This window comes from Leptinotarsa decemlineata, unplaced genomic scaffold (genome assembly GCF_025532065.1).
Source record: "Leptinotarsa decemlineata unplaced genomic scaffold, Ldec_3_MD MMD2_tig00026347_RagTag_RagTag, whole genome shotgun sequence".
Lineage (NCBI taxonomy): Eukaryota > Metazoa > Arthropoda > Insecta > Coleoptera > Chrysomelidae > Leptinotarsa > Leptinotarsa decemlineata.
Genome location: NW_027412698.1, coordinates 1019470 through 1045956, shown reverse-complemented (window position 1 = coordinate 1045956; position 26487 = coordinate 1019470). Strand labels below are relative to the sequence as shown.

General features: G+C 34.0%; 2 protein-coding genes across 2 annotated transcripts; one reads left to right on the top strand and one right to left on the bottom strand.

The window, feature by feature from the left end:
- Positions 1–4126: 4126 nt before the first annotated feature.
- On the bottom strand, positions 4127–8539 carry LOC111513614 (piggyBac transposable element-derived protein 4). The gene is made up of 2 exons (XM_074183881.1): positions 7753–8539; positions 4127–4182 (listed from the first exon to the last, which is right to left on the bottom strand). Exons 1-2 carry the CDS (start codon positions 8537–8539, stop codon positions 4127–4129), a joined length of 843 nt encoding a protein of 280 aa, XP_074039982.1.
- Positions 8540–10804: 2265 nt separating this feature from the next.
- LOC111513613 (ADP-ribose glycohydrolase OARD1-like) lies at positions 10805–24434 on the top strand. Its single transcript, XM_074183825.1, has 4 exons — positions 10805–13359; positions 13438–13641; positions 13693–13769; positions 17995–24434. Coding segments are annotated over exons 1-4 (345 nt in total). The 5' UTR covers positions 10805–13357; the 3' UTR covers positions 18057–24434.
- Positions 24435–26487: the final 2053 nt, after the last annotated feature.

Genomic DNA, 26487 nt, shown 5'->3' with positions numbered 1-26487 from the left:
GATGTTATAAAGCAGCTCGGGATTTTGCTTTAATCTCTCACTCATGTCCTCACAAAATTCCTGTCTTCGGTCAAAATCATCCTCATTGAGTTCATGAACAAGTTTAATTTTGTAAGGATGGAATTTGTGGTTTTTATGGATTCTCCATGCGCTCGTATGGCTTATTCCGGCCATTGCTGATAAACCTCTGGTACTTAACCTGGGATTGGCGATGACTTGACCAATCACTCCAATCGCATTATCGTCATTCACTACCCTTCTCTGAACATTTCTTTTCTTATTTAAAACCGAACCTGTCTCCCTGAATTTTGTGACCAAATCCAGAACGTGATTTCTGCTTAGGTGTTTACCAGGGTTTTGCTCGTTAAATAAAATTGATGTTCTATTAGCATTTTGGTCGTTGCCAAAAAATAAAGCAATAACTGAAACCCTTTCAGCAGTAGTGTAAGGCATTTTTAAACAAATAACAATACACGACCCGTTTAAACAAAACAATCGAACGATGTACTAATGAAAACTGGAAGAAGAGGAGTTTGTATTGATTTACAAAAAGGGATTTTATTTAACAAAAAACTGATAAGAAGAACTGCTCGATTTTTTTTTTATTCAGGCATACAAGTTACCGAGTGGTCTGTCTAATGTATTATTAACATGGAAATTTTAACTTCAAATTATCTCGAAAACTAATCGTTACAAAAATTTCTTTTAACAGAGTAGTAAAGGTATTCGAAAGACCTTTAAAACAAGGTGCCACTCGACCTACTTTCCCTATCTAAATAAAGGTCGTCGGACGCACCCCTCCGAAGGGGTGTGTAAAAATCTTACTTTTTATATTCAAAAACGGCGTTAAGTTTTCGTTGTTACACACTGTATTTATTATAGTTGCTTATCATTGCTGGTTGAGGAGTAGATATTCTTTCTTTCCTCAGCCGATTCCATCTTGAGACATTCACGATAAGAAGTATTGTAGCAAGTATTGTAGCAAAATCAGTTCCAACAGAGACACATTTGTTATCGTTCCATCGAACAAAAGTCACTTGATTGTGATATTATGATAACTGTCGGAATGCGTTATGTTTCACCGGCTTGTGCGTTCATGAATATAACGCAATTGTCAAACCGATTGATGATATAGGTAGTTTTCTGCATTATCTATACAGCCGGAATCGTACGACTGGCTGCATAAGAGTTGTGAATGAAATAATTGCATGTGTCCTCAAAAGAGGACGCTGGATGCGAATGAGTTAAGCAAACGTATTATCGTTAATGAGTAGGCATTCATGGCCCGAGGTGCCAAAGCGGTCACTAGTGACCGATCGATACCTTTTTTTTGTGTAAAAATACTGCCTACGACAAAAAAACTTCACCAGGACACATTGACCCCTACATTCGATATAAAAATGTAAAAAAACGAAACTGGGCCGGTGAGACATTTTTGCGAAAAATGAATTTATCTTACCCGGAGGTGTTGGTAATTTCAATCTTGGTGATCTCCTAACAACTTTTTCTGGAGGGGATGTGTGTCATCCTTAGAAGAAAAATAACGTGAATTTTTTCTCTTTTTTCTTTTTTTCAAACTCTCTACTTTTGAAAATTCACTTTTAGTATCCAATTCACTGGTATACTTGGCCATCCCAGCTTTTTTAATAGCCACATAAAAATTGTCATATGGTGAACTACTCAAAATTTCGATTGGTATGCTTTTCCAGTTTTCCGTTGGTTTCTCTTGTGTCCGAATAGCATCTCTCACCTTTGCTCCAAAAATAGTATCTGGCCACATATATTTGTAATTTCCAGACTCTTCAAATATCCAGGAAATGGGTACTGCCTCCACCATATCATTTTCTTCAATAAATTTTACAATTTGCCACCCTCCCATGCTACTGCGGACCTTCGGAACCAAGGAATAAAACGCTTTGTGATGCTTGGTTGGCCGTTAGCAGCAAAGTATTTAATCCTTTCCGAACATACCCTTGCTCAGTGGAGACGGGTGGGGTTCTTTATCGAACAAAAAAAATAAATAAATGAAACTCGAATCGTTATACCAACTATATTATTAAATTTAACAACCTATCAAGTTTGATAATCCTCAATAAAATCAAATAAATCTTAATTTATTTAATTGTCGTTGACAATTGACAGGGTGACAATGTTGTGGAACCGGAGCTGGATAAATATCTCGAAACAAGAGTCCGTCGATGAAAGACGACAGTTGGGGAAATCGCAATTATAAATGATGGCTAGCCTGATTTCAGTAAGGAAAAGAGTGAGAGGAGTGACAGGAAAAGAAAGAAAAAGAGGGACTATGGTGTAAACAGGGGTCAAAGGTCGATCTTCATGTAAATATTGCAATAGATGCACATATGCAATCTTGTAAATTATATGGTAATATTATGTTCTTGAGGCAATTATTCGTCATAAATGTATTAGTTACATGCGCTAAATTCCTTAACCTTTTAGTATATAGACTGTTAACGCTAAAGGTAAGTTGTTTAATTTTGACCCACTATTAGGTTCTTTTAAATTTGTTATGTATATGCTTTTTTCTATACAGGGCGTTTGGGTCTTACACCGCAAAAAAAAAATGTCAAAAGAATTTTTTTGATAACTTTTGCAAACAACTGCTCGGACGAAATATAGTAGAAAGTGTTTATAGTGACCCAATCTAACCCTCCACGTGAAAATTATTCCTTGTGAAATTATTCTACTGGGTCTTACACTGCGAAAAAGGAATTTTCTAAAAAAAATTTTTTGATAACTTTTGCAAAAGACTGCTCGGACGAAATATAGTAGAAAGTGTTTATAGTGACCCAATTTAACCCTCCACGTGAAAATTATTCCTTGTGAAATTATTCTACTGGGTCTTACACTGCGAAAAAGGAATTTTCTAAAAAAAATTTTTTGATTACTTTTGCAAAAGACTGCTCGGACAAAATATAGTAGAAAGTGTTTATAGTGAACCAGTTTAACTCTCCACTTGAAAATTATTCCTTGTGAAATTATTCTACTAGGTCTTACACTGCGAAAAAGAAATTTTCTAAAAAAATTTTTTGATAACTTTTGCAAAAGACTGCTCGGACGAAATATAATAGAAAGTGTTCATAGTGACCCAATCTAACCCTCCACGTGAAAATTATTCCTTGTGAAATTATTCTACTGGGTCTTACACTGCGAAAAAGGAATTTTCTAAAAAAATGTTTTTGATAACTTTTGCAAAAGACTGCTCGGACGAAATATAGTAGAAAGTGTTTATAGTGACCCAATCTAACCCTCCACGTGAAAATTATTCCTTGTGAAATTATTCTACTGGGTCTTGAACTGCGAAAAAAGGAATTTTCAAAAAAAAATTTTGGTAACTTTTGCAAAAGACTGCTCGGACGAAATATAGTAGAAAGTGTTTATAGTGACCCAATCTAACCCTCCACGTGAAAATTATTCCTTGTGAAATTATTCTACTGGGTCTTACACTGCGAAAAAGGAATTTTCAAAAAAAAAATTTTTGATAACTTTTACAAAAGACTGCTCGGACGAAATATAGTAGAAAGTGTTTATAGTGACCCAATCTAACCCTCCACGTGAAAATTATTCCTTGTGAAATTATTCTACTGGGTCTTAAACTGCGAAAAAGGAATTTTCAAAAAAAAAATTTTTTGATAACTTTTGCAAAAGACTGCTCGGACGAAATATAGTAGAAAGTGTTTATAATGAACCAGTTCAACCCTCCACATGAAAATTATTCCTTGTGAAATTATTCTACTAGGTCTTACACTGCGAAAAAAAATTTTCTAAAAAAATTGTTTTGATAACTTTTGCAAAAGACTGCTCGGACGAAATATAGTAGAAAGTGTTTATAGTGACCCAATCTAACCCTTCAAGTGAAAATTATTCATTATGAAATTCTTCGAGTGAATTCCAAATATATAGATGTGGCAAATTTCCACACCCACCCAGGAGGTATTGCCATTGGGTGCGTTACCTTTTTGTTTCCGTGGAAGGTTCGCCAAGAGCCATATTATAACCACTGCCTGTAGTGAAGGAAATGGATTTCATCTCCTTTTCATATTCACGTCAATCTCCTCAAAAACTCCCGATACGAACCGCCAAAACAGAAATGGGATACAATCCGTTATTGCGAAAGGTCTCCAACCTCCCTCTCATCCTTTTTCAGTCCACACAAAGGAACTGCAAACAGAAATGCAATACTTTCCATTTCTGCAAAAGGCCTCCAACCTCCCCTTCCAGCCTTACCCAATCCTCACAAAACGAAAACTTAATAAGTGATTAAATATACATTTTAATACCGGGCGCATAATTGATACCGGAAACAGAAATGCAATACTTTGCATTTCTGCAAAAGGCCTCCAACCTCCCCTTTCAGCCTTACCCAATCCACACAAAACGAACACTTAATAAGTGATTAAATATATATTTCAATACTGGGCGCATAATTGATACCGGAAACAGAAATGCAATACTTTGCATTTCTGCAAAAGGCTTCCAACCTCCCCTTTCAGCCTTACCCAATCCACACAAAACGAACACCATATTAGTGATGAATTATTAATTTTAATTCTAGGCGCACAATTGACAAATGCCGTTATTGATGAAATATTCGTCCCGAAATAAATTGCATTCAATATGAATGAGTCTTTTACAAAAAGCACACTTTTTTACTGTTGTGGCATCACAAATTCTTGAACATATCAAGCAGGATTTTACCATATCATCAGATTTATTGACTATTAATGTTTTTATTCCTTGCCTATATTTTAACATATCTATACGTTCCAACATATCATGATTACTAACAATGCACTCAAAAAATCTAATACAAAACAGACCACAGTTGAAGTTGTCTCTTTGTTCAACATGATTATAAACCTTTACTGATAATTCTTCATTAATATTTTCAGATTTTATTGTATTATACATCCGTAAATTTTTTTAAAAGAGTTTAGATATTTGTCTTGCTGTATATTACAACTCATTGGATCCATAAAACAAAACGTCGATGTCACAAAATCAATAATGATAAGGCAATGATGGTTGCCATTTATAAATATTGGTAAAGCCAGATAATCTTTTACAAAATTAATTCTTTCTATTAATGATTTACTTATTTCTTCCGAATTGAAAATAACACTTACTAATTCTTGACGAATTATTTGATATTTATTATTAACATTTAATAAATTTAAGGCAATGTCCAAAACGAAATTACTTATCCATGTTTGATTATCTAGGGAAACAAAATCAGAAATAATAATTTCATGTAAACAATCGAAATTTTTAGAAACTGCTACAACGTAATCCCTACTATTATTTTTATAGTAATTAATATCATTAATTAGTCCATTTGATAAAATATTTAAATTTTTAATTAGTCTCCATTCACGTGTAGTTTCATCGATATTCCGAATATCTAATAAGTTAGGTAAATAATAGTAATAAAAGAATTCTTGTAGCATGGGCAACATTTTATTTTTGAAAAATTTTTCTCTTCTCTCTATTCTTTGTGTTAATTGAATACCTTTAAAATTGAAAATAACGAATTCGCACCATGGTCTATTAGTAATTTCAAGCAAACCTTGAATTTGAAAGTAGTAATTTGAATTAATTTTTAATTTTTCGTCACTATCAATATACTCGAGTTTTTTTAAAGTTTCTTTACGATCGCAGTTGCGCACTTTGAAGGGACATTTTATTTCTATTATTCCGTCGTCATTTAGAAGCCCGTCTGGAGACCCCCCCTAAAAATGAATATATTTTATGGATTACAAGACCGCACTTTTTATGAGAAAAATTAGTTTGGCTAAGGAATTGTTGAAGTGCAATCAATGCCGTGTTTAATTTCTTCATTAGAAAATAATTGATTAGACTGAATTGAATGTGTTAAGTTAAGTTTTGACTTATGATTCCGCGCCTTGCAAATTGCCCCAAAATTTGACGCAGTTAATCTTTTTCTTCTTTCCTCGAACCATGCAGAAGAATCGCGCTGATCCCTAGTTATTTCTTCAATTAAATCTCGTTGTTTTCTTTCTTCCTTCAGTTTTTGTAACGCGCGTTCACATTTCACTTTCAAACTATTAGAACAGTTTTCACAATAAAAATTTCCGCTATAAGATTGATTTTGATTATCGCATATTTGGTGGATACATCGATTGCAATTGTCACAAGCTACCCACGATACAGCAGCATCTAGTTCCCCAAAACCGCAATACCGCAATTTATTTCACTATTCGACTGTTTATCGGCTGAACAATAATCAAAAATAAAGGTACCGCTATAGGTTTTTTCACCGAAACAAGGATCACACGTCATGTGTATCCAACGAATACAAATATCACAAGCTACCCATTCGGTTGTAGTATTAAGACGCCCGTGACCACAATATAAACATTTTTCTAATGATGTTTCATCAGCTAACGAAGTATGCAACGATTTATTATTTGGAAGATTTTCGGTTTCTTCAAAAATATTATTTGAGTTTTTTTGTACTGCTTTTTCCACTGAACAAATTTTTTTCAAATAAGTTCCTGAAAAATGAGTACTCGGTGCACTCTTTATTTTTCTATTCCACATTTCTTGCGATAAGTGTTCATTGAAAGGATCAACATTTTTCGTACGTTGTTTGGTTAACCGCTCTTTCGGAATATTGCAAATGAATTCTTTATACAATGCAAGAACAATTTCCCTACTTTTCCGTAAATATCTGGAACATTTAAGATTTCTATTACTTTCCAAAATATTTTTTTTCAAGTGACCAAAATAATTTTCAATGTACGAATTGCTCACATGTTGCTCAGATCTCCTTTGTTTCAATACAATAGCCGTCCAAAGTGGACAAAAGGGCATGTATTTCAATAAAAGAATATTAAAAAATTGTTTGCTACTATATTTATGAACTGGTCCTTCAAATGCAGAAAAGTTATAATTTCTGTTAATTTGTTCGGATAAGTTATTGAAATGAATATAAAAAATACTAGATTTATACAAACCCACACGCTTATCCTCTATTTTACGTACGTCAGAAATGACACCACACTCGGCATAGTTCACAGTGAAATCGATTGGTATACTGCTCTTCAATTTGAGTAATATCTCCAAATGAGCTCTTACAATTTTATTGATTACAGGGCTTAGTAATAGGATACTTACGCTCTGAAACCAATCTTCAATATCACAAAAAACGTTCATATTAATCACCAAAGCCATTAGGTCTTTGTAAAAATCACGTGCAATATGATCAGAAAAACATTCATTAACACGTTGACTGCCGTGAGGTACCACGTATGTGCCCTCCATAAATATTAGGTTGGTGCTCTGAGGCACATTATTTGTACCTCGCAGACTAATATCGTTTTACGGACTGAGGTACGGAGTGTGGCTCACAAATGCTTATATTTGCTATATAAACCGATTATGCATGGCACAGTGAGCATGATGTGATGAAAACCCCTCGAAAATTATTTTCAGTTCAGAATTTTTGGTATATTTTTATATTAGTAGGTAGAATTATTTGTCTGAATTCTAGCCACTCTTTACAACTAGAATCTTGATAGAAGAAAATGTTTTATCCATGTTACTAAAAGATTTATTGGAACAAAATACATCCTATGAATTATAACGATAAATTGAAACAAAATTTATATTATAATAATGTGAAGTGATGTCATAAATTGTTATACGTAAATTATGGTAAATAACTTTTATGTGAATGAAAGAAGCAGTTAACACAGTAAGGCTTCTTACAGGTAGAACAAGACCAAGTTGTTCTTGGAGTTTTATTTTGAGCGTCTCTACGTCCAAACTCTGCGTTGATGTTCTCGTAGCATACTGTACAACGCAATCGCTTCCCAGTTTGTTCTAAATCATGTTGATCAATATGTGCTTTTTGTTGAGATTCGGGCTCTGCAAGTGATGAATGCTTTTCGAAAATGTGCTTCACGATATCTTTTTTGAATTCCGTGATTTGTATTTTATTTAGAGTAAGCTTTTTATATACGACATGTGCAATCACTAGTGAAGTCCCCAACAGTAGCTCAACTGCAAGTTTACGGTACCACTTTATACCGCGCCTTGGAGGAGTATTATAGGCTTTTTGCTGATCCGATAGATCAATATATGCTTTAGAATTATTATAATCCATGATTAGCACTGGTTTCTTTCTCTCAGGATCTGCTCGACTTGGCATAGCTATCATTTCGTTGAGATGTTTTGTACTAAGAGCCAAGACATCCCTTTTATCTTTCCATTTCAGCATAACAATTCCGGGATCCCTAATTCTAGCAATGCACTCTCCTTTACGAATTTTAGTTTTCTCTATTTCTATACTATTATGTTTTCTTCTGTTCCTGAGAGTTCCAACTAAGTGAGTTTTTCTCTCTAGAAGTAAATTAGCTAGGTTGACACTGGTATAATAGTTATCAACATACAAAGTTCTACCAGCATTTAGGAGTGGCTCCATCAGATCTAAAACGACCTGTTCTGAACAAGAGAGTGAATTATTCGTCTCAGATTGTCCACAATATATCGACATGTTATAAGTGTATCCGTCATTGATACAGAGTTTGTAAACTTTTATGCCAAATTTGTGCCGTTTATTTTTGATATATTGACGAAAGCCAAGTCGTCCCCGGAATGGCAATAAGGTTTCGTCTATACATACGTTTTCTGGTGGCACCATAACATATTTATACCTTTCGATAAGCAAATCTAAAAGTGGTCTAAGTTTGCGAAGTTTATCAATGCATCCTTGTGGGACAGACTCATTATCAGAAAAATGTATCGTACGTAGTAGCAGCTGAAATCTATTCCTGCTCATATACTTCGGAATACAATTCTGGTAAATATCTTCTTTAGACCAATAATCTGTTATGGATGGATTCTTGTCACTGAGGCACAATATTCGTACCTCGCAGCAAAAACGGTTTGTATGTAACTTTCTGTGCCGCGAGGCACTAATGCTGCCTAATTTTATTTTGCAAATATATCCAAAAAAATAATGTCTACGGTAACCGGGCAAATACAGCTGTAATCTATGAAATAAAGAATATTGAAATCAGGACAAAACCAAATATGGCCGGGTGGTCTTGTATTTTTCATTCCTATTGTGGCAGTCAACGTGTTAATGTCTTTACTGAAATTTTTCATGAGGTGTGAGCAACACAAATGTATAGTAATTAGATCATTCGGGAGTTCCTGGAGTACATCGGTTGATGAAATATATGCAATTTTCAAATAGTCTAATAAATCCATTCGGTTACAGGCTTTGCAAATGGCATGTATGTTGGCAAAACTGAAATCAGTTACCACAGATCCGAAAATAGGCCACTTATTTTGTTCTTCACAAAAAACTCGAAAATCATAAAATATATTGAAAATTGTCTTTGAAAAGTGCGAACCCGAAATCATTTCAAATACGGGAAATATACGCCCAGTTGAAATTGGTAGTACAACGCAATACAAAAAAACTCTTTTCGTCTTTACAGTTGGTTTTCTCACGATACCGCCAGTAGCATCAAAATAAATTATGGGTAGATTATTTAATCCGCTTTTATCAAGGACTTCGAATTGTTCTTGACTATAAATTTTCACGTTGAATGGTACAGATACTTGCTTTATATATTCCCCGTGTTCCTCTTGCATTTTCACTAAGTCGACTATATCATTCACATCTAGATCCCAATGAGATTCCGCTTCCGATTTAATTTTTCTTATTGTACAATCTGTCTTTATATCTTGTAGATTACCTAATAGTAAGATTCGTTTTTTAGCCGATAAAATGGATTTCCTTTTATATTCCGACGGTTTTTTATGCAAAACTTTTCTTTTAAACATAGTACGTTCGATACCTTTGACATGCATTGTGATTTTATCCGGATGGCAAAAATTATTTGAACTAGTATATACCTCAACTTTTTTATCCCGAATTAAAATTACAAATTTCTTGCATTTATAGTTATTGTTTTTGCAAAGAGCAAATATTTTAATTGATACATCTTTAAGATATTTCGGATATTTTATTACGATGACACATACATTATTGACAAATTTCTTTATACGGTTCCGAAAATATGAAGGATAATATTCACTAATGAAACGCTTTTCTTTTATTATATAAGCAAAATATGAATCTTCAATCGAGAAAGATCCCTCTAAAATTGTACAATCTTTATACGAACTAGGAGGTAAATCGTCAATGTTTTTAGAATTAATTGGTAGAAGAATACTTGTGTTTGAATCGGACAAGTTGAAACTTTTAGGAATATTGAAACTTTCAGGTGTTATATCTACTTTTGCAATCTGATTACTACTGTTCTCGTATTCATAGCAAAATAATGAATCGATATCGATTTGATTGATTTCTTCATTTGAATAGCTCAATAGTTTCTTTATTGAACTAAATGGGACTTCTGCTTTCTCATAAGGTCGAAAGTTATCAGTATTTATGGGAGTTGAACAGGAAACATTTTCATTTGAAAATTTTGAACGCAAATTATTATTTTTTTGATGTTTATCGTCAAATTCAGTATCCTCAAATATTTCTTGATTAATATCACCAACATTTCTGTTATCACTGTAATATTTCGTTAAGTAATAATAAACTCTTTTTCTATGATTAATATTTTTAGAATTTAGACCGAGAGCCTGACAGACCTTTGTTATCACACGCCTCTTCGATATATGCAATCTAATTTCATCTGGATTTATATCTAAATTTTGTAATGTTTCAATTATTTTTATTTTCATGAATGTGTCTGTATACCTGACTAGGATATTTTATTGTGGCAATTCTTATATTTTCACAAATGTATTTAAAAATGTCATGATTTGGTTTGAAGCCGATAAGGCCGTTGACCGTACAACAGGGATCAAAGATCAAAATCGTTTTCGCAATTCTCTCCAATAACTTATAATTCTTATTTGAACCAACCATGGTTGCAATTTCAAGAATCTATAGACGAAAAAGTTTTCAAATATAAGTTTCAGAAACACAAACTGAAATGACACAGTCTCACCTGACAATCAACTATATCATATCAAGATCACAATGAAACTAAACTCTAGACTCTAGTCTAAAGATTATAGGAAAAATATAATTTATTCCATTTCTCCCACTTACACTACTAATCATGCCATGCACTCCAATGTTGTCACAGTTTCATCACAGAAAAATTCTACTTTACTGAATAAATGAATCCTTCTGAAGGGGGGTGTCAAATTTCGCAGAAATTCCTGGAAATGTGTGTATCGAGCTGACAACACAGCATATTCACAATTTTAAGATTCCACAAAGTCCAGAACATTGAAACCAATAAAGAACAAACAAGAGAGCTCGTGCTTCATTCCCAATATTGATCAGGACCTCACTAGCACGATTGCCTAATGAGAATTTGCAGGTGTCACTTATTAACTTTGCAATCTCCTTCAATTCAATAGGTGCTGAGCAGAAATGATTATTAATTATTGTTGTATTTCCAGTGCAATAAGTATTAGTTTTGTGCCTCCTAATGAAGTTGTACTTATCACCCAACATTTTATTTTCTATTCAGGTCGTGAATTTTTAAAAATTATTTCTTGAAATCTAACCCTACCAAAACACTCTCGTAAACTGGACTGCAAGGAGGATATATAAAATTTTGTGGTTTTTTTATGCGAGTGGGACAGTCCCGCTAGAGATAAACAGTACGTTGTTAAAAATTGGCCACAAAGGGCTAGTTTAAAGCCAGGAGTCAAGAATATAAATGAAGAGCCTTTAGTTCGTAGTGAGAAAATTTTTCTTCCACCGTTGCATATAAAGCTGGGACTTATGAAAAACTTCGTAAAAGCAATGGATGAGGACAGTGAAGGCTTCCGGTATCTGAATTCAAAATTCCTCCGAATCAGTGAAGCAAAATTGAAAGAGGGCATCTTTGTAGGTCCTCAAAGCTCAAAGAGAGCTCATGAAGGACGAACATTTCAAAATTAAGTTGGATGACGCTGAAAAAAGAGTTTGGACCGCCATAATTTTCTGGGGAACAAAAAAGATGAAAATTACAAAAATATTGTTCGAGAGCTTCTTGCGTCTTACAAAGAGTTAAAATGCAACGTGTCCCTTAAAATTCATTTTTTGGAGTCTCATCTAGATTTCTTCCCCGCAAATCTTGGTGTAGTCTCAGATGAGCATGGTGAAAGATTTCATCAAGACATATTACACATAGAGAGACGTTATAATGGGAAATGGTCAGAAGCAATGCTTGCTGACTTTTGCTGGTTAATTCGCCGTGAAACACCGATGGAAAATATGAAAAGAAAAAAACTACGAAGTAAAATACTACATTCTACTGCATATTAGAATAAGACAGTTTTTTAATATTTGATACCAATTATATGTAATATTCTCACAATTATTAAAGTTAACATTTCAATTACAAATAAAAAAGGAGTTTTTTTATAAATTCCATTACAAGAAAACTGTACGTGATACATAATTTTCAAAACTATATTCATTTTTAGCAGTATCAAATCTATAATAATCCATCACAATAATAAGAAGGAGGGCAAAAACAATTTTTCGCAGACCAGTGTAATGTGCATGAAATAAGAAATAATTATAAATGAAAGCAAAAAATAACAAGTAACAACAACGAAAGTTACTTCTTGAAATTTCGATTGATAGTACCTAACCACCACAACAATAATCATCTTCAGATGATAACTTTTATATCCCAAAGATTGTTCATAATGCGTGATACTACATATTTCAATCGATTATATCAATCAATACCTGAATTTATTTTTCTCTACTTAGTCTAGACCGATTCCATTAATAGGTAAACGAAATATTGCGATACCATAACAACGAAGAATAACTTATGACATCCTAGGAAAGCTGAACTATAAGATGTATGAATGCTGAAACGTTTTCAATACTTATTAGAAGTGTAGTAAAGAAGTAAAGAAGAAAAGTAAAGTTTTATGTGAAAAGGTCAAACCCAGAATATAGGAACTTTAAAAAAAGGTGTCGATTGAAATTGTTAAGATAAAAAAGAAGGATCGAATCATCACCTGTACTTGAAGAAATTAGTAGTTAAGTATTCCTTGGACTAAAATAAATATCTGAGGCATTGCATATTTCCTATGAGGGAAATGAATAACTTTCAACACTTCCTTTATCCACCAGGTATAGTTTCATTCCGATGTTGTGTCTTTTCACAACTGAAGAGAAGTTGAAGAATGCTTCTCGAAGGGCCAGCCCGATACTTATCAGTATTCCCCTCACTTCGTTTTCGACTTCGTCTTCCCCTCACTACTTCCAAGACACGCTCATCCCTCATGATTCCGAATTGCAACAATTTGTCTGGTATTTCACAAGATGTAAGTTATATACTTTGAAAAAAAACTTGAAGTGAAATAGTAAAACACAATAAATTTGACAAAATTTTTCATTTGTAGGTCATCATCTAGAGGATATGTACCGAAGAAATATTACGATGAGGAATGGCATCTTTGGTGGCATCTACATCACCACAAGAAATCGTTTTTCAACAATTTAAAATGTCGTAAGGGGAATCTTTTCTCGGCACCAAACCATTTTGCCCTTGCACATGGCGTATCTAGGGACTTCAGAATGTCACAGGGCATAGCAGTACATTTTAAGTAAGTGTTTTGTATTTTCGTTATTCAGAGGAAAATATAATTCCATTTTAGGCGTAGATTTGGACGAATAGATCAACTTCTCCGACAAAATCAGAAGTCAGGGGGATTAGCCAGTCTGTTCGTGGAAGGTAGGTGGATTTTTTATTTAGTGACCAAGGACCACTATTATCAAAAGCCTAACAACAGGGTCATTTTCAACAGTCTCCGCAGATTACAAGATTTCGTTGATGAGAACGAAGTGAATAATTTGGCAATTCCAAAAATAGCGTGCGGTCGGGATCACAAAAACTGGAAGCTCATCAAACCTATGATAAGTTTCCTATTTCGACATAGCAGTTTCCAATTGTATATTTATGAGTAAATTTCATCATTCAATGTCAAAAAGTTGTCATTTTGATGTTGAAGACTTCTTTCAAAATTGAAATTTCCAAATTGAATATTCTCACATAGCACAGATATTCTGTTTTATCCGTTATTATGTTATATATATATATATATATATATATATATATATATATATATATATATATATATATATATATATATATATATATGTTGCTCTTGTGGCAATACCTCCTGGGTGGGTGTGGAAATTTGCCACATCTATACATATATTTTGAATTCACAGTCGCTTGCAAAAGTTAGCAAAATTTTTTTTTTTTAATTTCATTTTCGCAGTGTAAGACCCAGTAGAATAATTTCACAAGGAATAATTTTCACGTGGAGGGTTAGATTGGGTCACTATAAACACTTTCTACTATATTTTGTCCGAGCAGTCTTTTGCAAATTTCTTTTTCGCAGTGTAAGACCTAGTAGAATAATTTCACAAGGAATAATTTTCATGTAGAGGGTTGAACTGGTTCACTATAAACACTTTCTACTATATTTCGTCCGAGCAGTCTTTTGCAAAAGTTATCAAAAAAATTTTTTTAGAAAATTTCTTTTTCGCAGTGTAAGACCTAGTAGAATAATTTCACAAGGAATAATTTTCATGTGGAGGGTTAAACTGGTTCACTATAAACACTTTCTACTATATTTCGTCCGAGCAGTCTTTTGCAAAAGTTATAAAATTTTTGTACAATTTTTTTTTTTCGCAGTGTAAGACCTAGTAGAATAATTTCACAAGAAATAATTTTCATGTGTAGGGTTAAACTGGTTCACTATAAACACTTTCTACTATATTTCGTCCGAGCAGTCTTTTGCAAAAGTTATCAAAAAATTTTTTTTAGAAATTTTTTTTTTCGCAGTGTAAGACCTAGTAGAATAATTTCACAAGGAATAATTTTCATGTGGAGGGTTAAACTGGTTCACTATAAACACTTTCTACTATATTTCGTCCGAGCAGTCTTTTGCAAAAGTTATCAAAAAAATTTTTTTTTTAAATTCCTTTTTCGCAGGAAACATCAACAAATGTTGTTATATGAGAACATAAAAGCAAATAATAACAAATTATTTCAAAAATCAGGAATTAGAGATAGTATACAAATGTGACATCAGTTCTTATCTAAAAATGTCTTCAAATATTTCAACAAAATAGGAATGAATCACAACTAATGTTGCTATTTGAGGACATAACAGCAAATAATAACAAATTATTTCATAAATTAGGATTTAGAGATTTTATACAAGTATGAGAACCTCCAGGGGTAGACATCTCCTGGACAAAGTGTATAATGTAATCAAAATTTTGGCAATAAAAGTACTAATCGTTAAACAAAAGCAACCAAGAACTGAAAATTCAAGTCAGAATCAATTACTTGAATCGATAGTAAAAATAAGCAACTTATTGGGTCCAGTCACCAGTTTCAATAAGTTGTCTACCTCTGGGAGATGCTGAACAGTGCATATGAAATGAATGTTAAATAAAATTGATTATTTGGTTCAAGCCTTTACCTTACTTTAAAAATTAAAATATATACGATAAGAACAAACAAAATAGCTTACATTTTTCTCAGTCCAAAAAGTAAAATAGGAAACGACTGATTATTTCAACATTGAATTAAAAATGTTCTTTTCCTTCAATTTAAAATTTTATGATTTATGTTATAAAAATGCAGTGTGATATTATCTTCAGCAATGGATTCTATTTAGAAAAATAACCAACTGTGTGCAATAACGGAAATATAACAAAGCCATCTTCATGAGGAAGGGGAACATATTTTCGTAAAATTTCCTCAGTGTTAACTATTGCAAATTTGTGACATAATTTTTTGACGAAATACACATCAATATTTGAAGAACGGCATGGTGTTTTAAAAAAATCACATTTAAACTGAAATATTTTGACAAAAGCTTTCACTGAATTTTTGGTATTAGAAAAACCAAAAACTAATGATATACTGCCATCTTTCAGTCCACAACAGTTATCACGTTTGTACCCCGCATTCAGTGTAAATGTTTTACCAACTAATTTTAAATATTGAGGATAGGGTAATAAAGGTGATGAGCTTATTTCAGTTTTTTCATGTTTGAGGTAAACATTGTTTTGTGATTTATTTGGCTTCGAGACAATGCAACCTCTGACAACCTTTTAATGATTTGTTACAAGGGTTTATCACCCTTTCTGACCAACCGTTTTAAAATCTGTAAAAAATTGTCACTAGAAAAGTTACTAAATTTGTCTAATGTCCCAAAACGACGAGCACAATCTGTGAGGTGTAATAAGTTGTAAAAATTGTGTGACATGTGACGGCCATAAATGTTTTGAGTTTGTTGAATAAAATAGATAAGTAATTTTTCTGCATAATCATATAAATTTGTTAGAAAAGATGATACTAATATTGTGATACTAACGAAAAGGCTTAAAAAATTATCATACTTTGCTTTTGTTAAAAACGGTTTCAAAATAACAACACCAGTGTACAAAAGAAATAATCTTAATTCAGTTGCTCTCCATCTTTTACATTCTGAAAGACTTCGTGACTTTCTTGGGAATGTAGATGGCACATACACAGCTATTTGTTTCATTAACAAATTCATGGAGTTGATTATTCTAGCTGGTAAATTATGTGGTGGTTTACCAAATACCCAAGTTTCAACAAGAAGCTTTTTAGTCACACCCAGCAAAACTAAGTGCATATAATCTAATGGCACATCCTCAACCATATCTATGTAATCAATATTTTGAATGATTGTGGAACCTAGATGATGATTCTCATCTGTTTGACTTCTAAATGTTTTATCTGTTCGTTTATTTGAATTAATATCTGGGAAACAAATACGGTCATTGAGATATATTCCTTCTTGACAGCACTTAGTGCATGACGAATAGCCACTGTGGCTCTTCACCTTCAGTAAATAAGATTTGGCTGGGGCATCAAAAAGAAAATACTTCAACCTAAATGCAACCAACCTTTCTCCTATGTTCAAACCATTTTGCGATACATTAATTACAATACAATATGCAAACTTTTTGTAATTCTTATTGCCTGATTGGTATTAGCCTACATAACACAGTTACTGGATATCTGAAAAGTTCCCGAAATATTGTTGCAAACCAGTATTAATCTCGCCTGGAGGTGAGTTAGACGTTTGAATTGTCCATGAGGGTCCACTTGTTTCGCTGGTCCAAGGCGTTGTTCCGGTGTTGTTTTGTAGAGAGATGGGGTATGGGAGGATCTGTTGCATTGCTCTCCTTCATCAATAAGAACTTGCTGAAGTTCATTTCTTACATTCAATTTGTGGTGTTCTGGAACTTTTTTTTAGGTATGGAAGAATAACTGGTAGTCGCTGTCTCCTTCTTTGTCAACAGCATATTCGGTAAATAACTGTAACTTAGCCCTCTCGATTTCTAGAAATTTATCTTCAACCGTGATGTCTGCTGGTTTATTTTTTTACGTTTAGGATGCTAATTGTAGGACGAACGTCAGCATTATCTGGTTGTGTATCATGCTGTTTCCTACGAATCTGATGGTTGCTTGCGGTACTGGGGGTTCCATCTTTCTGGTTTCGCTCGATGACATATTAACTTCTCCTTGGCCAGTGACAACTGTTTGTGGTGATTCCCAGTGAGACAAATCATATTCATCGGCAATAGCGTCTCCGTCATCATTTTGAGAAGGTGTTCTTTCTGGAGAGGCAGCATTTCCCCTCAGCTGTCTTGGCTCAATTATGTCAGAGAGGAACATCATATGGTCGAAGAACGTCCATGAAGAGGAACCTTCCTCCGGCGCCTCATCTCCTGACTTTTTATATTTTCTTCTAAATACATCGCGCAGTCCTTTCCACTTTTTCTTTACTTCGTTCACTAAAACTCAGAATCACAGTTTTGGTTAATATTGCAAATAACAAAAACATTTTTTTTTAGAATAAATCATGTAATCTGTATGTTCATAATGATTTATGTTGTTACAGGTACTTGGCCACAGCTGCTTCATTCAAAACATTGGGGTATTCGTTTAGAATGTCAGATGTAACCGTTGGAAGAATACTTAAAGAAACATGAATTGCTATTTGGGACCACTTGAGCACTCTACATATGCCATTCCTTCTTACAGATGAACAGCAGGAGTCAATAAAAGAAGGTTTTTGGCGTAAATGGAAATTTCCTAGTTGTGTTGGGTGCATTGATAAAAAACATATACGCATACGAAATCCAGACCATTCAGGCAGCATTTTCAGAAATTACAAGCATTGACTTTCACAAGCACGGCAAGTTGTTGAATGCGCGTTTGGTATTATTTCCGCCAAGTGGAGAGTGCTTCAAAAAGGAATTGAGGTTGAACCAAACTTTGTCGATGATATCGTTAAATGTATATGTTTGTTGCGCAATATTATAATTGACATAGAAGGCAAACCACAACCTATGTCAATACAGTACAACTTCGATAATCCGGACACATATCGTTCCAAGCAGCGCCGGATTAGCGAGGTGTCCGGATAACTGGATTAATATTTCAATAGTTTTATTTTAATATACATATGTACATTGTACATACTATGTACATAGCTTTTTTTCTAGGTATAAATAAATCATTGTACCCTAATTACAAAGAAGATTATGTTTATATTTCAAATTATAATATACATACATAATAATTATGTATAAACAAATATGTATGTACATATGTACATACACATCCTGTATGTCCACGCAGGTACACAAACATTAAATAGAAATAAAAATACATTATGTAGGACAAAACATAAATTACAAATACAAGACAAAGAAATGCAAGTTTAAACGGTTTTGAAAAAACTATCAATTTTTTTCTGAACTGCCTTAGAGCTTGCTAATTCAGTCGCTTTTTCTTTCACTTTCTTTAAAAGCAAAATTTCGTGCATTGGTAAGTTGTTTTCTTCAGCCCACTGAATTCCCAATGTTGATGCTTTTACAGCATCGCTGTGTTTCACTTTAGTGACAACAATCTCAATATTCCCATCTAAATCTTCATTGCTCTCTGCATCCTTAGATTTTAGCGCATCACCTATTAACTCCTCTTCAGTCAAATCAATAATGACTTCATTTTTGCCTAAAACCCATTCAACAATATCTTCCCGATCCAAATTGTTCTCAGGATCTATCACAAGCAAGGAAGCGGTAATGGTTTTTAAATCTTCCTCGTTTATTTGACAAAGTCGTCTTTGAAGTTCTGAAAGTGGAATGTTCTCTTCATCAGATTCCTCTTCTTCTGCATCAGTTCTTTGGTTCGGCCATAATGCTATCCAACTTTTTTGGATATTTTTTTCAGATATGGACTTCCAAGCAATATCTAGATTAACAAGTGCATCTTTTAAATTAAATTGCTTTAAAACTGTAACTAAATCGTCACCTTCGTGAGCGATAATGTGATTTAGTAGCCTCTTTCTGTATGCTACTTTTATGTTTTGTATTAAGTTTTGATCCAATGGCTGTAAAACTGCTGTGCAGTTGGGCGGCAAAAACATGACTCTGAAATCAGGATCGAAATTTATTTCTGTCTCAGGTGGATGAAATGGAGCATTATCTACAAGTAACAATGCTTTATGAGGTCGGTTAACATCCGATAAAAAACGTTTGACGTCGGGTATAAAGCAAGTCTTAAACCATTCGAAGAACAATGTCCTGGTCATCCAACCTTTGCTGGTTGCCTTGTAGTTGACAGGTAAAGTAGCATTCTTAAATGCCCTTGGATTTGCGGATTTTCCAAGAACTAAAACGGGTTACTTATGAGTTCCAGCCGCATTGCAACAGGGCATAAATGTTACGCGATCTTTAGATATTTTTCGCCCTGGAGCTGATTGTTCCTGACCATGAACCCACGTAGTGTCCGGCAAGGCTCTTCAAAAGGCCGCTGATTCATCAGCATTATAAACTTGTTCACGACTTAGCTTCATTTCATTAACCACAGCTAGAAATTTTTCTTGAAATGGTACTATAGCACTTACATCGCTGGAAAGTTTTTCACCACACACTTTAAGAAAGCGTATTCCGTGCCTTTTTTTGAATTTGTCAAGCCAACCTGAACTCGCAAAAAAATCACTCGTCCCACTTATTCTTTCATAAAATTGTTTAGCTTTCGTTCGCAAAATCTCAGAAGAAATAGGTACATGAGCACTACGCTGCTGTAGAAACCATCCATATAAAGCAGCTTCAACTTCGGGATGTTCTCCCTTTCGGATAACCTGCCTTTTACCTGAAAACATTATGTTTCATAATAACATTACCTGCAATAAAAGTTAAATCATATATACCTGCTCCACTGAATGACTCCGACACAAATCTTCTTATTTTAGTTTTGTTTTTCTTTATATCACTTACAGTTGATTTTGGAACGTTAAATTTCTCAGCCACACGGCGTATGCTTCTCACCTTATCAAGAAAATCTAATATTTTACATTTCTCCGCAAGAGTAACTGTATTATGCGGTCGTTTATTTGGCGCCATTTTTTTTTAAGATTGACACACGACGCACGGTAACTAAACGATAACTGACCGCCAAAGGCGCCAAACCCGTTAGGTTGCGAACAATATTGGTTTTGACAAGTTTAAAAAGGAAAAATCCGCGTTTAATATCGATTCGTATTGAAAACATTCATTTGTCCGGACTACAGAGGTAAAATATCCGGACACCTAGGAACGCCGGATTACTGGAGTGTCCGAATCAGCGAGTGTCCGAACTAGAAAAGTTGTACTGTACCTCAAAAATCAGAAACCAGTACTACAAAAGCCAGATTTGCTTCCCTAGGCGAAAATAGGAGTGTCACTACCGCTTATGTGATCAGAGACAAATTTACAGCATATTTTTGTGAACATGAAGCAAATACCTAAAAAAACTTGTGTCTAAAGTAAAAGCTTTGTACTGACGGTCTGTTTTCGCTACATATTTCTTATGTTTTGTTCACTTTGTAATATAATAATGATATTAACAACAACTCTTACCATTATTATTAACACCTACTTCTTCTGCAACTTTCGACCACAATCTCCTCTGTACATCACGAGAATGAAACCTTTTGTCTTTCATGCTCCACAACGGAGACTTTTCACGAACGGCACTAATCAATTTTTCGTTATCAATTTCCATATCGAAAACTAAACAATACCTGCACAGAACACACGAACCCAAACGCAATGAATAATTTTATGGCGTCTTCGTGATGCATACATGCGATTACAAGCGACTAATCCTGTTCAGGGGGGATCGGTCGCCAGTTGCTTGTGGTCGGCCGAGGCCGGTCGCTCAAGGTCGTTTACAGTGGATGTTGTTTACTTACATTTCATTTGTTAGGATCAGTCGCTTGTATACGGGCGTATACGCGCTACCTTCGAGTCGCGCGACTACGCTTCCAATGGACGACCAGCCCAATTTTATTTCAGGGGTTTCAGCTCTGGGAGATGGTCGCAGTACCGGTATGGTAGAGTAAAACGGGGGAATATGGCAACTTAAATTTTTAATGCTCACATTCTAACAAGTAACCAAGATAGCCGCAGGACAATGGCGTCAACTTAGAGTGATGTGACGTGAAATGCTCGTTACCGTTTTCCCACTGACAAATATGTTACATACAGAAATGTCGAATAATACGCTTTTGCCATATTATCCGTACCTATGGGTATTATGGCATGTAGCATTGGGTAATATGGCAGTCACTTTAAATGTAAAAATTGGAAATAACCTTATTTTAAAGAAAAGTTGCAAAAGTACTAAAATAAGTTTTAATTTCCAATAAAATATAAATTGGAATAAAAAACTTCCCATTGCACAACAATAAAGGCTAAAAATGACATACTTTTAACTGCTGTTTTCTTTTTAGCTATCTCCGATAACGAAGTGCAATCCTCGCAGAATCTGTCAGATTGAGTACAGATTTTGTGGATCCATTGAAAACATCGAAGGTATCGAACCATCCACTTAGTGTTCTGTTATATTGCGTGTTTTCGGGACCACCTTCTATCCAGTTTGGGTAGAGGTTTGAACTTTTGTACACAACGTATGAAGGTAAACATTTTGGACATTTTGGAAAAATCCATTATCCTTCGCGCATGCTTCTCTCCACGAGGAATAAAAAATAGTTTTTTACCGGGATCATCTGATAGATTTTTTTCATCCATATTAACAATATTTTCAGGTGAAACCCCCTGGATTGTCTCGTTCACGTGCCTAAAGTATTATTCAATCGTGTCTTCTGTGATTTCAGCTTGCACTCGTTTAATATTTTCACAATTACGGAGTGATAACTCCTTGTGTTGCCCTATAAAGTGTTCAATCCAGTCATCACAGGTCTATTATCGTTAAAACATTGTATATTTACGCCCTTACTGTTCAAATAATGGCGCACGGAGTCCTTGATTGTTTGCTTCTCAAAAGGATATCCGAATTTTCCTGCAGTAGTCATGGCATCTACTATCCAACGCTCTTCAGTCACTGACAAAATTGGGGGCCTCCCAAGTTTGTCAGAATGTTCACCTCTGTAAATATCGTAAAGGGTGCTTTTTGGTACCCCGTGCATTTCTGCTGCTTGCTTGAATGAATATCCACCATCTAATACGGCCTTCAATGCTCTTTCCATGCTTTCTTGGAAATAATTGCGCCGATAAGGCGTCCCCAGCTTATGAAGGTATTTTCGTGGCATATCCGATACACCCCTGAAAACACACTTTCAGTTAATTTTGATTTTATGCAAAAAGGGAGGAAGCAAAATAAACTTTGAGGTTATGGGGGGTCTTTATAAGATTAAAAACAAATATTAATCCCATTGCACCACGTAGCTATCATGCACAGGGTTCACACGCCAGAGGACACTATTTGGCTGTCTCAATTTTAACGAAAAAAGTTACTCCAATAATTAATTTTTTGTGAGCTTACCTTGATTTTCTGATCAATCGTGAAACACATGTACGACTGGTAGGTTATCCGTTAATCTAGGGATATTTTTGTTTAGTAACCGAACTGTCACCCAACATCTGTAGCGCGCGCAATTTGAAATACAACCACATCGTCTGATATAACCCCTGCCATCCGATATAACCCCGTTTGACGATACATATTCAAGCAAGTCGCACTTGGGACCTTTTTCTTCCATCTTTGCTTTTTTGTAAAGAATTGTTTCGAGTGAAGTTAGTACTTCAGCGTGTTGATTTCAATGACCTCTATTGTTACTTGGTCCTGGTTATATGCGAGGAACCGGCAGAATGTCTTCGAATAGATTTCTGTTTTCACGAACATTAGTTGCAATAACATCTTGTCTGTAGATATTTGAAAAGCTAGTTTCATTTGGCTCCTCGATGACCTGTCAAGTGGCTGAAGCCAATGAGTGCTGTGACTAGGCAAACAAAATAAGATCACATCATTTGCTGTCGCATAATCTAACAATTCGACATTCGAACAGTGATAAGAATGGCCATCCAAAATCAGTAAAACCTTACCGGCTCATTTTTTCGGAACAAAGAATTCTTGAATCCATTGGACAAAAATATCAGATTTAATGTAGGCAGATTTTGCGCCCATAATAACTTTAGCACCGACTGGTAGACCATCTTCAAATTTTGCTTTTTTATTTTTTCACTTGAATATGCAACAAGGTGGTTGAAAACTGCCCTCTGCGTTTATACAGGCAATAACAGAGATCGTTTCCCCCTTCTCAGCACTCTTAATACAATTAACCATCTTCCCAAATAGCACAAAGTTACCTCGAGGCTATTCTCAGGATATGCATCTGGGGACCTACTAATAAACCTGGGATATGGAAATTTTTGCTTGGGTTATACCAGGGATCATATAGGTGTCACACTTCTCTATGTCCCAGAAATATCCCGAGGATAAACTTTTCTATATCCTTTGAACGTCTGTAGGCAACTACAGGGATTAGTTAACCGATGTACACCGGATATATATAGATAAGATAAATTGGAACCTCTTCAGTAAAATTAATCTAATGGAAACACTTTTCGTACATTCCAGAACTAGAGCACTTTTTTCAACGGGTGTTTTGCTAATCAAAAAGTTTTGTCATCTGATAACAACTATAAATTGATTAGTGGAGCTTTCTTTTAGATAAAATGCTCTATAGTTCTGACGTGTGGAAAGTGTTTTTATTACATATGACTCAAAAATCAAATTGCCAGAAACATTTTTTAAATACAGCCTGAAAACTTTGGAATTTACAGTTACACTATTCACTGAATTGTGTTATTTCAGTTTCACTTATGCTGACTGAAAGTAATAATACTTTTTTCATATCAAATTAATCTTTTATTGAAATACAGACTGACACATCAACAGTAAAACCACAAATGAAACTAGGTAATATTTTTTATAATTTGGCATATATGAAACAAAATGTCCAAGAGCTTCATTCTGCCTTGTTTTCAACAAACGCAACCAGCTTTTAATTGCACTTTCCACAGATTTTTCTGTTACATTTTCAATTTTCCCATTTTTCATTATAGCTTCTGGAAATGAAATAATTAAAAAAATTTATAATGGGACTTCACTATATTCATATATTATACCTATTGTAGCACGAGCAAGCAAAAGACTTCCAAATTTCTTCTTATTTTTAAGGCCAAGCCAATTATATTGGCCCTAAGGCTCTTCAGCTGAAGAGTCTTAGGGCAAGTGTCTTAAAGCGAAACATCGGTGTATACCAGTGAGGGTGACAATGTCCCATGTGAGTACAATTTATAACCATTCATTCAAAGTAGAACTCATGTGAATGATATCTGATTCTTATTCCACAACAAATGTTTGATATACAAACTGAGTAGAGAAAATTATCTTCTGTATAATTCAGTGTTCATATATTTGTTCAAGTATTTGTTTCGAAAGAATTTTTTTCTTTCGTGTAATTCAATGTTTATATGAAAGTAGCTGTTTCAGGAGGACTTTCTTTCAGTTTGTGTCTGAAAGTTACTTCTTTGCATCATCTATACATCCATGTATAGAGTTACTTATTTCAAATTGATTACTTCCTTCCTTTCTTTGGAAGATTCTCTCTTGTTTTTGGTATCAGATGGAGTAGTAGAAAGCCAAAAACTTTCTTACCCAAAAATTAATCACTCCTAAAAATATAACCCCTTCAATTCAAATAGAATTTTCTACTAATAGACCAAAAGAGTTTTCCGTATTAGGTTAACTGTTAACTTGTATGTTTGAACAAACCATATGTATGTTTCTGGTTTCTGTAACTCATCTTATTACTTGTGAAATTGGATTGTCAGACTTTCGTATAATTTTTTTAAAAATTTGCATACAGTTTTCAAAAGGAAAAGCACTGAATGCATTCAAGTTTCCAAATTTATTCGCATCTGTACATATGTGTAATAAATTATGAACATTGTGTGATACGTACTGTTTTCCGAAAAAAACTGAGAATGTTTTGACAAAATAAACAAGCAGGGATTGGGCATATGAAGTGATATCGTCTTTTGGTGACACACTCAACAATATTCTAATGGCAACGTGTAATGTTAAGAAATTCATATATTGTTTTTTATTCAGAGTATATTTCAATACTTCAGGACCAGTATACAAAAAAAAATTCATTCAATCATTATTGTACAGTGAAACAGGTGGCTAAACCGAGTATTCAGGATATTCGACAATGGTCACCTATCCGTGAAAGGTAGACAATTCAATAGATCATTGTCAATAGGTCATTGTCGACTTCAAAGAAATGTATTGATTTTTGATAATCAGCGACCGCGAAATAATTGATATAACTGCATTAAAATGATATGTCCATTGAAATTATTAAAACTGGTGTCATAACGAATGAAATTTGTGATAATTCAAATAAGATAAGGTGAGAAAAAAAGCTTGGGAATATTCAAATACATGATATGTGGCAGAACACTTAATCTTTGAAGGGTAGACATTATTCATAGACCAACTGCAGTATATGAAGCCCAGATCTTGATAGAAATAAAAAAAATACATTGAGTTGTCATTGATTTTCCATACCCGGTAGTCACAAAATGATTGATAAATCCGTATTTCAATGATATGTCTATAGAAATAAACTTTTGCATTTGTTCAAGAAAATATTCAATATATGGAATATAAAATATATTTCTATCATTTACTTTAGATATAATTCGATAAAATTAAACGCGAGCGTTCATTTTAAAGAGTATAATGCCCCTATTCATCAGACAGATACGGTTTAGCGATTGAAATGCATTATTCTACAAAAAACTCGATTACAAACTTCATTTCTTTGCTGTTAGGCCCTAACCCTTCAAAAATTGTAGAAAATTCAATTTCATACAACTTTGATCATTATGTTTTGACCCACGATTATTTTATCGTGAGTACGAAGTACGATATCATACGATACTATAAATAACTGGCAAGATGTACTGTAGAAAAGACAAGATTTATTCTAACTGTATTGTTACAAGGTTTTTATCAGTTTTAAATTGAA

Bases quoted from the DNA above. Each gene is read 5' to 3' on its own strand.
- LOC111513613 (XM_074183825.1), top strand. The intron at 13,642-13,692 runs GTAAGTGTTTTG...ATTCCATTTTAG, and splicing joins GGCATAGCAGTACATTTTAA to GCGTAGATTTGGACGAATAG. The intron at 13,770-17,994 runs GTAGGTGGATTT...ATGTTGTTACAG, and splicing joins AGCCAGTCTGTTCGTGGAAG to GTACTTGGCCACAGCTGCTT.
- LOC111513614 (XM_074183881.1), bottom strand. From the start codon at position 8,539: ATGTCGATATATTGTGGACAATCTGAGACGAATAATTCACTCTCTTGT. The intron at 4,183-7,752 runs GTAAGAAGCCTT...TTCTGTTTGCAG, and splicing joins AACTTGGTCTTGTTCTACCT to TTCCTTTGTGTGGACTGAAA.